General features: G+C 32.2%; 1 protein-coding gene across 1 annotated transcript; it reads left to right on the plus strand.

The window, feature by feature from the left end:
* Nucleotides 1–4915: 4915 nt before the first annotated feature.
* LOC106303043 lies at nucleotides 4916–5629 on the plus strand. Its single transcript, XM_013739415.1, has one exon. The coding sequence runs from the start codon at nucleotides 4916–4918 to the stop codon at nucleotides 5627–5629; it is 714 nt and encodes a 237-aa protein (XP_013594869.1).
* Nucleotides 5630–14079: the final 8450 nt, after the last annotated feature.

The following is a 14079-nucleotide window of genomic DNA, read 5'->3' on the forward strand; positions in this document are numbered from 1 at the left end:
ACCTTCATATTATATATTATATTAGTTACTGTAAACTTAATATTCGCAAAAATATTAACTCACCAATCATTTTACAAAGTCACTTATAGTTGTAACTTTGTAATTTCTCATTACAAATATTAAACTTACCCAAAACACCTCGAAGTTATAAATTTAATTGTGAAACAAAAAAAATATATACTATCTCTGTTTTAAAATGATACATATTTTAGTTTTTCACAGATTAATAAAATATACTCTCTTCGTTTCATGATAAGAGTCGTTTAAGGTTTTTTCACATAGATTAAAAAAATTAGTAAATTTTATATTTTACCCCTATTTAATACATTTTGTTGTTTGATTTTATTAAATAATAAATTTAAAATAAGGGTAAAACTGGAAATTTAATTTAATATTTGCATTACAAATATAAAACGATACTTATAATGAAATTTGAAAACCTAAAATGACATTTAATATGAAACACAAGGAGTGTTAAATTTTAGTATTAAATACATAGTTTTGTGATTATTTATTTCCCATAATTTTAAACCAATAAGAATTCAGTAAATTGCAATTAATTTTCTTGAAGTTTACAATTAGTCATCACTCCCTCTTTTTTTCTTTATACGATGTTGTAGTGATTATCACACAAATTAAGGCATTACGTAAAATACTTTTTATATCCTTCATTAATTGATTATTATGTCTCCTAAAGCACATGAATTAGAGTAAATATAAGGGTAAGTATAATCCTTTGTCACTTTATTTTGCATTATTTTTTGTAAACGTCAAGTATATTGACACAGAACAATTGATACAAAACTGTCATTTATAACAAAAGGGAGAGAGTATTAATTAGTTGATAAAGTGCACTGAAAATATAAAAAATGTATCTTGTTAAAACATTTTTTCTACAACATGCATTTTTATAAAACAGTGGGAGTAAAAAATATAAGACGGAGGAGAGTAGTAACAAAAATAAAAAAAAAAGACGGAGGAGAGTTGTGGAATTAAAGCAGCCCTGGTGATGGATTCAGTTAGCAGGGGACTCCTGAGCTGCACCATATGAAATTTGGGGGTGTAAAGGGAGTTTCTACGGAGAATCCATGAATCTAATTTTGAAGAAGCTACTTTCCCTGATTTCGATGAACAGCTCTGGCTACATTTCAATCGTCTTCCTACATTTCAAGATTGTTTAAGTTCTCAATATTCATTGTTCCTCTTTGATGTGTTGTTTCTGATTCCTTTGGTTCCTCCTATTTTCCTCCAGTTGTGCCTTAGTCTTTCACAATATATACCGGAAATCCACGAAAAAGGTAATTGCTCAGTGTGCAAAAAGCAACCTTAAGCATCTAGTTTCTTAATTTAAATATCTTTTGTTCCAGCATTACTGCATGAGATCCCAACAAAAGTTACTAATGTAAGTATAATCCCCATTCTTAGACGTAACTGAAATCATTTGTGATAATCCCTTTAGTTTCATAAGTAGGTCTTCTATTTCTAGGTTTTGGCGGTGCAATAAAGCAGTGTCAATCAAGATTTGAAGTATTAAAACACTTTAAGATCTTTTCAGAGAAAGAAAAAGAAAACCAGCCAACACATACAACTGATGATCATTTCTTAAGAGAAGAAAAAAAAAATAGAGAAAAGGGAGTTAAATCTCTGCAACTGACCTCTTTCACTTGAGCGCTGCTTGAATATTGGAGAGTTCCTTTTGATTTCTAGGTATGATGCCTACACATGACCATGGAGCTTTAATAAGTCAATTGACTAATCTTTCTCTCCATATTTATAAAAGCCAATAAAACTGAAAAACCTGACAAAAAAAATAACAACTTCTTTTACTTTGTTCGGTGCGGTAGTCATATAATGCAACTCTGCGAACTACCACAAAGTGCAAGATGAAGGATTCGAGTCAGTTTACTATCTCTTTATGAAATATGTGGCTTATAATTAAAAACTAGGATAATATATGTAGATCCTAAAATCTACACTAAGTATTTGATATTGATCAGGAGTTTAATCTAGGGAAGATAAATGATGTAGGCAACGATATCTTTAAAACACAACGATGTAATCAGTTTTCGGTAGACAAAAATGGACTTTGTTGATGAATAATATCGAATACAATGAGTTGAACAAAATCGAATGTTACAAACAAGATCGTTAAGAGAAAAAATCTAAAGATGGATGAAAACAAGGTCGAAGTATGGGTGTCGCTCTCTCTAGGGTTTTCAACCTATCCTTCTTCCTATGCATTGATCTCTTCTTATAACGGGCTGCTCTCGTGATCTTCGCAAGTGTTCCACGATCTCCGAATCTTCGAAGTCTCCGTCTGGAGCTCGCGTGCTCGCTACGGACTTTAACTCTTCGCAGCCCATGTCACTGATCGTGGCCCATGTCATTGATCGTGGCCCATTAATGTATTGACCGAAATTGGGTTCAACAATATCCACGTTGAAACGCGAATTATTATTTTTTACCGAACATAAAATTATGTATAAAAATTTGTACATGAATTTAGTTGGTTATTCATTTTGTTTTATCTTAAATTCATAATTTGTTCAGTAAATAATTTTTAGTCTACTTCTGAAAGAGAGTGGCTGGGTTTGAATTAGTGTACAACATAGAAATATTCGGATAAGTTTACTTCTCGTAAAAAACTATTTATTCTTTCTAAGTTTTCATATAAGTAAAAATACGTATGGATTTCATATTCCTTGCATGGTCTCTTGATATCATTATATTAGTAATAATACATATGAATTTCATATTTCGTACAATTTCTATTTGTAAAGTCCAGGTGATACTAAGTTGAAAAAAGGAAAAAAAGAAATGAAATACTCTCCCCGTTTCATTTTATTTGTCGTTTGAGAGTTATACACACGGATGAATAAAAAGTTTAATTTTGTACATTTTCAAATAAAAATATCATTACCTATACACCTAACCATATTTCAACCAATGAAAAAATAAATAGAAGAATCTTATTAATAATGTTGCATTGAAATCATAAAACAACACTTATTTTGAAACGGAAATTTTTCTCATGAACGACATTTAAATTGAAACGGAAGAAGTATATTCCAAAGCATTTATCTATATATATAAAGTTGAGTTTTTCCCTTCTTATGACATGTGGAAGGGGGTTTTGTTGACATGTGTCCTCATATTTTTTTGTATTTTAAATCCTTTTTCTTTTAGATTATTGAAATTTGTTCCATCAATTTTTAATTATGTACTATGTAATCCTTCTCACACTTATTAGTCTCTAAAATTCAAGAAATAAATAAAATAATATAAATGTATTTTAAATATTTAATTTAGTTACAATTAAAAATAGCATAAACTTTCACCATTCTATTATTTTTACTAATTTTTATTATTTCATTTACAAATTACATATATATTTCACTATTAATATTATAAGATAATCATACTAAGAATAAGAAACTAGAGCACCAACGCAAATAACCAAGAAAACGGGTCAGAAGGAGAATAATAATCGAAAGGCCAAAGCCACCAAGAAGTAGGAACATATATGCCTAAAGCACCGGAATCACAATCAGTAGCTAAAAGGTAAGAAACACCAACTAAACAAGAATATACAATGCCAAGCAAGTAAAAAACCACAAAGCTCTGGATAGAAGTGACCAAAGTTCCAAGAAACTAACTCAACACACTTATACCAAAGGAAACATGGAAAGAAAAGAAACAACTTGAGGGATAAAGAATGGAAGACAACCACCAAGAAATCAGAGGCTAAACTTAAGACCGGAAATAACCTTCCAATCCCATATAACATGCACAAACGAAAACATTATCCAAACCTCGAGTGGCAAACATGGTGAACGGGAGGGCCACCAGAGATGCGATGAAAGCTGCAAAGAGATGCGAGATTAGAAAGGGAAAGGGAGACAAAACGAAATCATCAAACTATGAAGCCGTTCTCGAGCTATGATAGAAGGCATAGAAATCAGAACACCAAAAACTAGATCTTGAAAACCAAGACGAGCAGAGACTATTGATGGTAAGCCAACATTGAGGAATACAACATCAAAAATGACTAAACTCTGACCCAACCAAGAAGATGCAATTCCTAACATCAGCTGAAATCTAAGGAAGAAGAGGAGCCGTCAATATTGACTGTAACAACCTACAATGCCATGACAATCAACCGAAAAACTGAAAACTCATAAACCCGATCTACAACAAATACCATATAATCTCACAGGTGAAGAAGACAAGGAAGAACAAGAGAAAGATGTAAGTCTTTTTCTGGTGATGGTAAGAAGCACCGCACACCAGAAAGGTAACGAAATACATAGACGGTGATGGCTCAAGGTCAAAATATAGGGATAGGGCAAAAAACATCTTAAAAGTTATAATTATCAAAAATATGAAAAAAACATAATACAATTTTAATGCTGAAAACGTTAATCTCAGAATCAATAAAGTTATTGAAATTCAATATTCTTTTACGTTAGATGCTCATTTCACTACTAACAAGTACTATACACACAACAACACATTATTCGAAAAAAACAAATACAAAATATATAACATATCATCTATTACTACATAACACACTAAAAACACCAAATAATGATCTTAACAAATAAAAACGACAACATAATTACATTATCCAAAAAATTATGTTCTTAGCAAAATAAAAATAGTATTCCGCGCAAAGCACGGACACCCTCTAGTTAGACTATAAACTCAGCTTAATGAAAATCAAACACAAGCCTAATTAGAAAAGGATTCGAAGAGATCTTTGAAAAAGGAAAAAGAAAACGTACATATCACAAACGGGATTATAATTAAATAAAGTGAGGATTAGATTCCGTAGAAGGTGTTATAAAAAGAAAGTTAGGGTCTTGTTTTTCCTTACTCACATACTCATCAAAGTTCTCTGATAATTCTATTAATAATGGCGACAACCACAAGAATGTTTTGCCTCGTGCTCGTTATGGTTCTAATGGGATGTTGTTGCTCGGCAAAAATCTACAAAGTGGGAGAGTCGAAGGGATGGACAGCGAAGAAGGACGGTAGCTATTATGAATGGGCTAAGCGTAAGGAATTCCAAGTGGGGGATTCTCTGATGTTCGAATATGATGGCAACGTCAACGACGTCACTCAAGTTTCCAGTCGTTTGGTTGGTGTTTTTGTCGTTTTTGTCGCCCATGACCATCCGATTCCTCCACCACCACCACCGAGAAAGATCCTTCCTTTCGGAAAAGATTACAAGGTCGGTGACTCCAACGAATGGAGGGTTCCTGAAGAGAGTGACTTCTATTCCAAGTGGAGTGAGGAGAAACAGTTTCATGTGGGAGACAATCTTCTTTTCTACTACAACGACCAAGTCGATGACGTCCTAGAAATCAACAGTGATCTTGAGTTCAAATCTTGCGACACTATTTCTCCTGTTGCCGTGCACAATGCTGGACAAGATCTCATAAGGCTAACGAAACCAGGAATCTGCTATTTTATTACCTCAAAGATTGGTCATTGTGAGGCTGGGCTTAAGCTTCGAATTGTGGTGCGACCACTATCCAAAAGTGTTCCTAAGAAGATGCAGTTGTCACCTTTCGACCGTCTCATCAAGTGGCTACACGATTCCTTCACACCCCACCCCCATCACTAAGATTTCCTTTCTTTTTTTTGTTTTGTTTGAGCTTAGCTTCGTAGTATTTTCTTTTCTCACTTGGTTTTGTTCTTTATTTTATTTTCCAAATAGTGTGGGTTTCTCCTTATTCCTATCGTTCTGGAGAGACTTGATTCAATAAAAATATTCTTCCTTGATACTAACTGTGAAACTCGAGTTGCAAGAGCATGGTATTAACCCCGGTATCTTAGCCAGAGTTCTTAGCTCATGATTTGACATTTTTATTTTTTTTTACACTTTTCGGCTAAGAGATGGTTCTTATATCTCTTATTTAAGAGACGGTTCTTAGCTTTTCTTAGTCAAAATCTAAGAAAAATTAAGAACCCTCTCTTAGCTGAAGCTAACACTACCAAAAAAAAACAGTGAATTGAATCACTTAAATTGTATCATAAAAATAAGTGATACTATTTTACATTACTTATTCTCAAATGAAACAAATATCCATAATTTAAAATCAGTTATAACAATTGACGTTATTATGAATTGATTTAACATCAGTTTAATTAAATGATATAATTTTTACTAATTTGTATCATTTTAACGGAACTGATATTAATTTAAAATTTTAAATCGCTTAAATAACTGATACATGTGTTTATTTTTGGCTAACATCATTTGTTAGACTTAGAATGTTACCAAACTTACGTCAACAAATAACTGATACAAACAAAATTGATTTTCTTTTTATTATTTAACCTTAGTTTGCATCATTTAAAATATTTGTTCTATTATAAAACTTTTTAAAAAATATCAGCCAAACTTACGTGAAATTAGTTACGATTTCTGCGATTTTGTTTTTTATGGCTTTAATTTATAATTGACTCATGTTCTTCTATAACTGCTTCATGATCTCAACAAAAGCATATTATCTGTCAATATTCTCACGCATCTGTTCGTGTTCTTCTCAGTTTTCTCAACTTTTTTATAAGTTCCAAATTTATTGTTCTAGGCTACTTGATAAGAAAAATTACCTGCGATGAATTACTTCTCTAGTCAAGCATTTTTTTTATGAGTCATGATGATAATGATTATATTTTTTCTTATGCATGGTTTGAAAGGAAAGAAGAATCTGCTAACTGGACGAATCTGATAAAAAAAAATATCTGAAAAGGTATATATTTTTTTTTTGACCGCAATCTGAAAAGGTATATTAGTTTTCTTTTGTTGTTCTTCTTCTCTTCTTTGGAAAACTATAATTTGTTTCCTTATGTTTATGACTTGAGTATTTTCTTTGTTAGAATTCATTCTTTTCAGTGGCAAATGAAGAACCTCTTGCATATTTAAAGGAGTAGAAGTCTCGGGAAAAAACAGATGATGGGAAATTCTTCAATAATCAATTCAGTTTCATGCTACAAATGGAGACCGAAGATGAACATAAAAGAAGAAGAATTCTTTTTAATTTCCAATCCTTTTCTCTACATGAATTCATGTTGTTTTATCTTCGTGCTTTTTGTGGAATCTACGTAATTTTTTTCTTGTTCTTCAGATTATCTTCAATGAAAAATAGTTTTTGGAAAAGCATTTTCCTTTCTCGCTAAATGTTCAAATGGTAAAAATACATTTACTCGACAATTATAAATTACAGAATTATTAAAATATCAGTTTTACAAATTAAAATTAGTTTATATCAATTATTGACAAATGATAGAAATAATTAAAATCATTTGCTTTAATTGACACCAAACTAACATCATTTATAAACTGATGTAGATTTTAATATCATTTTCTTACAATTGATACATATTGAAATCATTTGGTATAACTGATACAAATATTTAACTTTTTTTACATCAATTGTTAAAGGAATGATGCAAATTATTTGCATCACCACTTTCAGAATCATTTAATTAAGTGATGTAATATTATTTTACATCATTTATAAGTAATGTAAATATATGAAATAAATGATGCTAAACAACTATTTTTTTGTAGTGTAAGAACTCCAGTTAAGAGACTGGGGTTAATCATGGTCTAAGGTGTGGTGCGACTCCATTAATCTATTTTAATATTTACTATGTTACTAATAGTTTAATATAATATTTTGCCAGAACTAGAAGTGGCATATTTGTTAAGGACACACATCTAACACACACCATTAATAGTCATCTTACAATACTAAAAGGAGAATATGGTGAGCGGAGAGAGTGTCCACATCAGCATGGAAATTCCAACCAATCAGAGAGCATCATTTTCATTGGGTCATATCCAACTAATAATTATACATTCTTTATTCTATATTTCCGACACTATAATTAAAATTAAGCCCAAAAAAGCTCAGCTATATGATTGCCAAATCGACCTTCCTCCTCCCTCCCCTTGATCGCCGGTTACTACCGTCCACAGTTGTTACACACATTCTTAATGCGAAAATCAATTACTTCCCCAAAGCATTGAATCCTCAACATAATCCCATCGTTCTTCTTCTTCCCCTCCCTCTTCTATATAACCTTATGAATCCATTATCCATTCAAGCCCCACTTCTCCGCTTTTCAACACAAACGGATCATAACAATGGCTTCCAATCAACCGGAAGGCAAATCCTCCCTCCCCTAACGTGTGACTTCTCCTTTAGATCTATATTACTTTTAGTAACAGCAAGGTAAGTAGGGTTAGTGTTTTCTTCCCGTCCTTTAGTTGTCTGAGAGTCTAATTTGGGATTTGATTCTGAAGTTAATAGACGGATGGAGCAGTAGAAAGGGTTAAGGTGGTGGAGTCAAGACGTGTACCAAAATTATAGCATGTTGTGCACATGACGAGAAGAGCAAAGACCGGTTCGGAGGGGATGCTGACTTTTTGACGTCTGTGGCAATCATAGTGTTTAGAATGTTTAGCTAACAAAAAATAGAATTTTTATTTCAGGTACTTGCCCCCAGAAACTTATTGGCCAAGCAAAAAACGTATGATTATCGAAGGTTTGCGACTGGTCAGTGATGTCTTAATCAGATTGTGCTGAAAAGTTTTGTGGTTCTAAATTGTGTTCAAACTTCAGGTTAACTAATGTTCCGTTGGCGTTTTGTCTTACCAAATTTTATTAAGAAAACAGCCCATGGTCACTTTGTTGTCTCCAGCAATGATCTAGAATTTATATCATTGCTTTGTAGTGCTCATCATGTTTTTAATATTAATCAGACGGCTCTCTTTGATTCATCAAAAAACTTTTGAAGTTTTCTTTCAAGTAATATCAGTTGGAGTCCAAGGTGACAAGAGAACACATTCTATGTCGTTTTTCATTGCGCAGTTACAAGCCGAGACGGAATGACTGCAAATTGGTAAACTTCTTACTTTCCTTATTACCGATCCATATAGAACCCGTTTGACCATTCGGCTTACTGCTTTGCTGATGTGAATACTTAAGGTTGGTCAATTCAGTTGTTGTGAGTATTTTATATTTGAGAACTTTAGGACTGTTTGTTTTATGTATTCGAGTATCTAAAACTCATATATATATATTTCGTGTGTCTCATACCTCTTTAAACGGTTCTTCACTATCTGTGATGTAACTTTCATGTCTCCATCAAATATAGACAAAAAATATATTGATTCTTAGGATAAAAAGTATTTGTCTTGAGTGCTCTACGTATCAGTGTATCACTGGTGGCCTTCATGTTTGCTTGGTTTAGTTGTGTAAACGCAAACACGAATCTGTATTGTGATTGTATTGAGATTGGTGATGATTTTGCAGGCTCCAATTTTGAGCACAAGGAGTATTCAAGGAGTAAACTCTCATGCGGTTCGAGACATTACATCAAAGCCTCCTTCAACAATCGAATGGGAATAAAAGATTTTGATCAGTCAATGTATTGTTTTACTATATCCATGTTGTATTTTGGAGATTCACTATGGTCTTAAGCTGTGTTTAATGATTCACTATATGTTAATTTTTTTGGATCAGAAAGAATTAGCTCGAAGGTTTGAGAGAGTTAAGTCTCTGAATCTGCATCCTACAGAACCATGGTAATTTTAAGCATTTGATTGTTCTCTCATGGCTTAGTTGTAGTGATTGGAAGAAAAACTTTGACCATTTGGTATTTGTAATTTTGTGGAGTAGTTTCTATACTTTTACCTTTATTTTCTGCCAAGCATGAGCTGATACCACATGAGGGTGAATAATTTTTTTTTTAATCTGTTTTCACATGCACAGGGTAACCAAACGTGCAACTGAAATATTATTTTCTTTTTGTTTTCTATGAGGTTTCACAGACTTCTCATAGATTTGTAGGATGCTTTTATGATTCATAGACCTTATTCTAATCTGGATATTGTTTGATAATCCTCAGGTGATTGCAAAGTCTTTCGAGGTGACCGAGTTACCAAGTATCTCATCTTTCTTTCTTCTGCTTTAGTAAAAATGTTATAGTTTTATTTCTTTTTCTTGCTGTATGTTTTATTTTTTCATTGATATCACCTAAATAGAGTTTAACATACAGAAGTAATGGCCACATTTTCAAATTTTGTAGGATTCTAATAAATAGTAAATTTCTTATGATCATAGCTTTTGTTTTTTGTGACTGAGACTTCTTTTGTCTGAACCTACGACATGAAAGTGGCTTCGAGAACAAAATACACCAGTCAAATACTCATAAACAAAAGAAAACAGAGCAAGTGGATATTTGTTGCTACCGTATAGGAGATCTCCCAATCCCAACTACATAACGTAAAAGAACCATCCCCAAAAATCTAAGATGAAGACATGATATACCCATCAGTGGTTCTAACAGGTTGGGGAAGAACTGTATTGAGATTTACCTAAAGTGTTTTTCGTTACAAGATGATTTAAGATAATCTAATATTCTTAAGAATTATAGGTTCATATAAATCTATATCACTTCCATTTTTTATCCTCTCATATCATTTAAGTTTCTACCATTTAGAAGATATAAGTGAGGAGAAAAGTTAGATACACTCTAATCCCTACAATGAATAATTCTTTTTATAGGCTTCATCAAAGTTTTTTAGAAAAATAGGTATTTCTTCAGTTTAAAAAAGGTTTGCAATAATGTAATCCATTATTTTTACATACATAGTGTCAGTTGAAATGTTGTATTGAAAATTCAACTTCATTTTGTTTAAGCACTACAATAATAATAGTAATATTTTATATAACAATCAGTGTGTAGCGTAGACCAGTTTCTAATAGTACTTAAAAGAACACACGGATACGAAAAAGTAGAGAAACATAACGATGAGTCGTAAGAAGAAAGGTAGATATTTCTAATGACTCACCAACCTGCTCTAAGAAAAAGATTGGATCAGTGTTAAACGTACGTACTCAGTATATCGTTGCAGAAAGTTTCCTTCCCGTTTTAAGCATTTCCAACTTTACTTTATCTTATATTTTGAAATAAAATTTAGAGTAAAATGCTATAATTTCACTCTATATTTCCACTCTATAATAGTGTAAAAGATGATTTTGTTCTATAACTAGATCAATCCATTTTTTTATTGTTCATCATAAAGTACTTTTAAAATAGAGTCCAAATATATTATAAAATACTCTATTTAAAAAAGTAGAATGACCATTGAATATACGCATATTTTATTGAGGCAGCATACTAGGTTCATTTCTTTTGTTTATACTAATATTGTGATATTATATCATACGTACTCTAATTTGGATACCGATATACCTTCAATAATGTACTCGGGTAAACACTTCGTTGTGAAGTAAATTAGGATTTTCATGGTTTTCTGCATATTCGTAGTGATATCTTTATCTTTTTCACCTTCTTTCTTTACTTTGTGTAAAGATCAACTTTGAGATATATCGCCCCAGATCATTTGATTTGTTCTGATAATTTTTGAGAAGTTTTTACAAAAGTTAGATAGTATTAACTTGGTTCTTGTTTTTTAAGACTAAATTTTGTATTCATTTGTTTCTACTAATTAAAAAACCTAAAGAAACAATGAATGTTTGATTACAAGTTTACACTCCCGCATACAAACAAAGCTGAAAGGCTATGTTGACTTCTACATAATACCAAATACAATATGTTTTCCATATGCATCATTGTAATGTATCTAACATACATTTATGAAATAACTTAAAATAGAATGTGCTTATGTTGAGATATATTATAGTAAATAGCAAAAAAGACATAAGAATACTGATTCAAGATTTAAAGATTTAATTGAGTGGATTTGATTAATAATAAAAACTATTATCATTCAATTATTTATCAAAAATATAGTAAAATATTTCTGAAATACAATACATTTACAACAAATATTAATATATTTATCTGAAATGAAGTTTATTTAACTACTTTAAAAAGGAATAATTTAAAAGATAAAATCAAATGTATATAAATAATAAATGCATCAAAATACAAAATATAGTAAAATATTTCTGAAATACAATACATTTACAACAAATATTAATATATTTATCTGAAATGAAGTTTATTTAACTACTTTAAAAAGGAATAATTTAAAAGATAAAATCAAATGTATATAAATAATAAATGCATCAAAATACAAAATATAGTAAAATTCATCGATTTAAAGAATGGAAACGAAAAATATTAAAATATTGTCAACTTTTTTGTTTTGCATATTTTATGAAATTTTTAGTGTAAAATAATCTAAACCATTTTTAAAAATAAAAAATAATATGTCACAAAAAAAAAAATAAATAAAAAATAATAACATAATCAGCGCGTAGCGAGAAAAAAATATCTAGTGGTGATAGCCAAAGAACTAATAGCAGAGTCACGTCAGCATTAACTAAATTTTCATTATAAATAAACTTAGTACCATTAAATTACTAATTTTAATATCACTGTTACTATTACAAAATAGATTATATAATGTTGGATAGAAACTTATCAAGTTTGGCGTACCTACAAGGTCAGTGCCCTTTTCATCTTCGAGATTCATATGCTTATAATATATCCTAAACACCTTTTCATCTTTGAGATTCATATGCTTATAATATAAATATACTAAACACATACACGTTCGTTATATACTAAACACATACACGTGCCGTCGGGGTGCATCTGTCTTGTGTTTTTGGAAGGTATGTGCTTTGATTCTTCGAGCCGGTTTGTGGTCTGTGTTGGGTTGGGTTTCAGAAGCTGCAGGATTCGTAGTTTCTAGGTTTGAGGGCGCCTATCTCTCGGCTTGCAGCAACTGTCTCCTCGTTTCTGGCCACGACCTTTGGTATTTGCATGATCTGCTGCTTAGCTGGTTGCTAATCTAGCTTTCCCGGTACGGTTTCTTGTCAATGTCGTTTTTGTTGTGTTGTAGTTTAATTTACGCATTCCTACTCGTTATCTTTGTAATCGCTGTCAAAAACTGAAAATTTGGTATAAAATTTTAACATTTTACCCAAAAAAAAAAAAAAAACTCACCATTTAATAAAACTATGGTAAGACATGATCTATATTTTGGACCCATGAAAGGAGAACAGGCTAATTTTCTCAAAAGAGCTAATGCGTCCTTATTCTTTAAGCAGACGCTGGTGGGTTCTGTCAATCAATCATAATTGTCCACGTGTCTTGATTAAACGATAAAGTACCATAATGGCATCCGTGAGACGCACATGGTTCATTCCCATGCATGCCTTTCTACCTCGCGCCGGGTCGTCCCTGTCGCTACCAAACCAAGGGCACAAAATGTTTTGTATGCAAGTCCCCTTTTTTTTAAACGTTCTAAGAGCACGTCCAACACATGATTTAAGGGGGTCCTTAGCCATAATCTCTTCCATTTGCCGATTAAAAAACTATTAAAATAACCCCTAAAGCTAAGGATTATTCCTAAGTTAAGGATTAGTCCGTCCGGGTCCGTAATGCGCTGGCAGGCTTTGATTGGCTGAGAGGGCGTTGGTGTTTCGTGTGGGAAGAGAAAGAAAGACGCGTCGTCTTTCACTTTGTCGAGGCAAGAAAAAAAAACCCGAGACGCGACGAAGAGGCGATAGAGCGGCGATAGAGAGGCGAGTCACGACCGGCCTTTTGGAAGGTAATCGGACCTCTCCTTCTTTTTGATTTCGTTCAGTGGTTGTTTCTTATCAATTTCATCGGTTTAAAGGGTTCGATTGTGGCGTTAAACCGATTTAGGGTTGGAAATTATTTTGGGGATTTCAATCGAATTAGGGTTTTCGTCGGGGGTTTCTATTTTCTTCTTCTGTTGGTGATGGTTTGATGTTGTCGAGGCGATTAGAGGTTGGGGATTGAGAAAACCCTAATTGTTCAAATCGAATTAGGGTTTTCTTTAAAAGGTTGGTTCTTTCTTATTTTCGTCTGGATTTATTATGAATTAGAGGTTTGTCGTGGGTTAAGAATCGACTAATAATGGTTTTCCTTTTCAAATTATTTTGTTGCAGGTACTGATATGGAGGAAGAACTCCGAGATATGAAAGCACACAAAGCGTACATCAGCCAGGTTGATTTCGTTGCAAATGCGCAACAGGGCATTCCCCAACTGTGCCC

Source organism: Brassica oleracea, chromosome C7 (genome assembly GCF_000695525.1).
Source record: "Brassica oleracea var. oleracea cultivar TO1000 chromosome C7, BOL, whole genome shotgun sequence".
NCBI lineage: Eukaryota > Viridiplantae > Streptophyta > Magnoliopsida > Brassicales > Brassicaceae > Brassica > Brassica oleracea.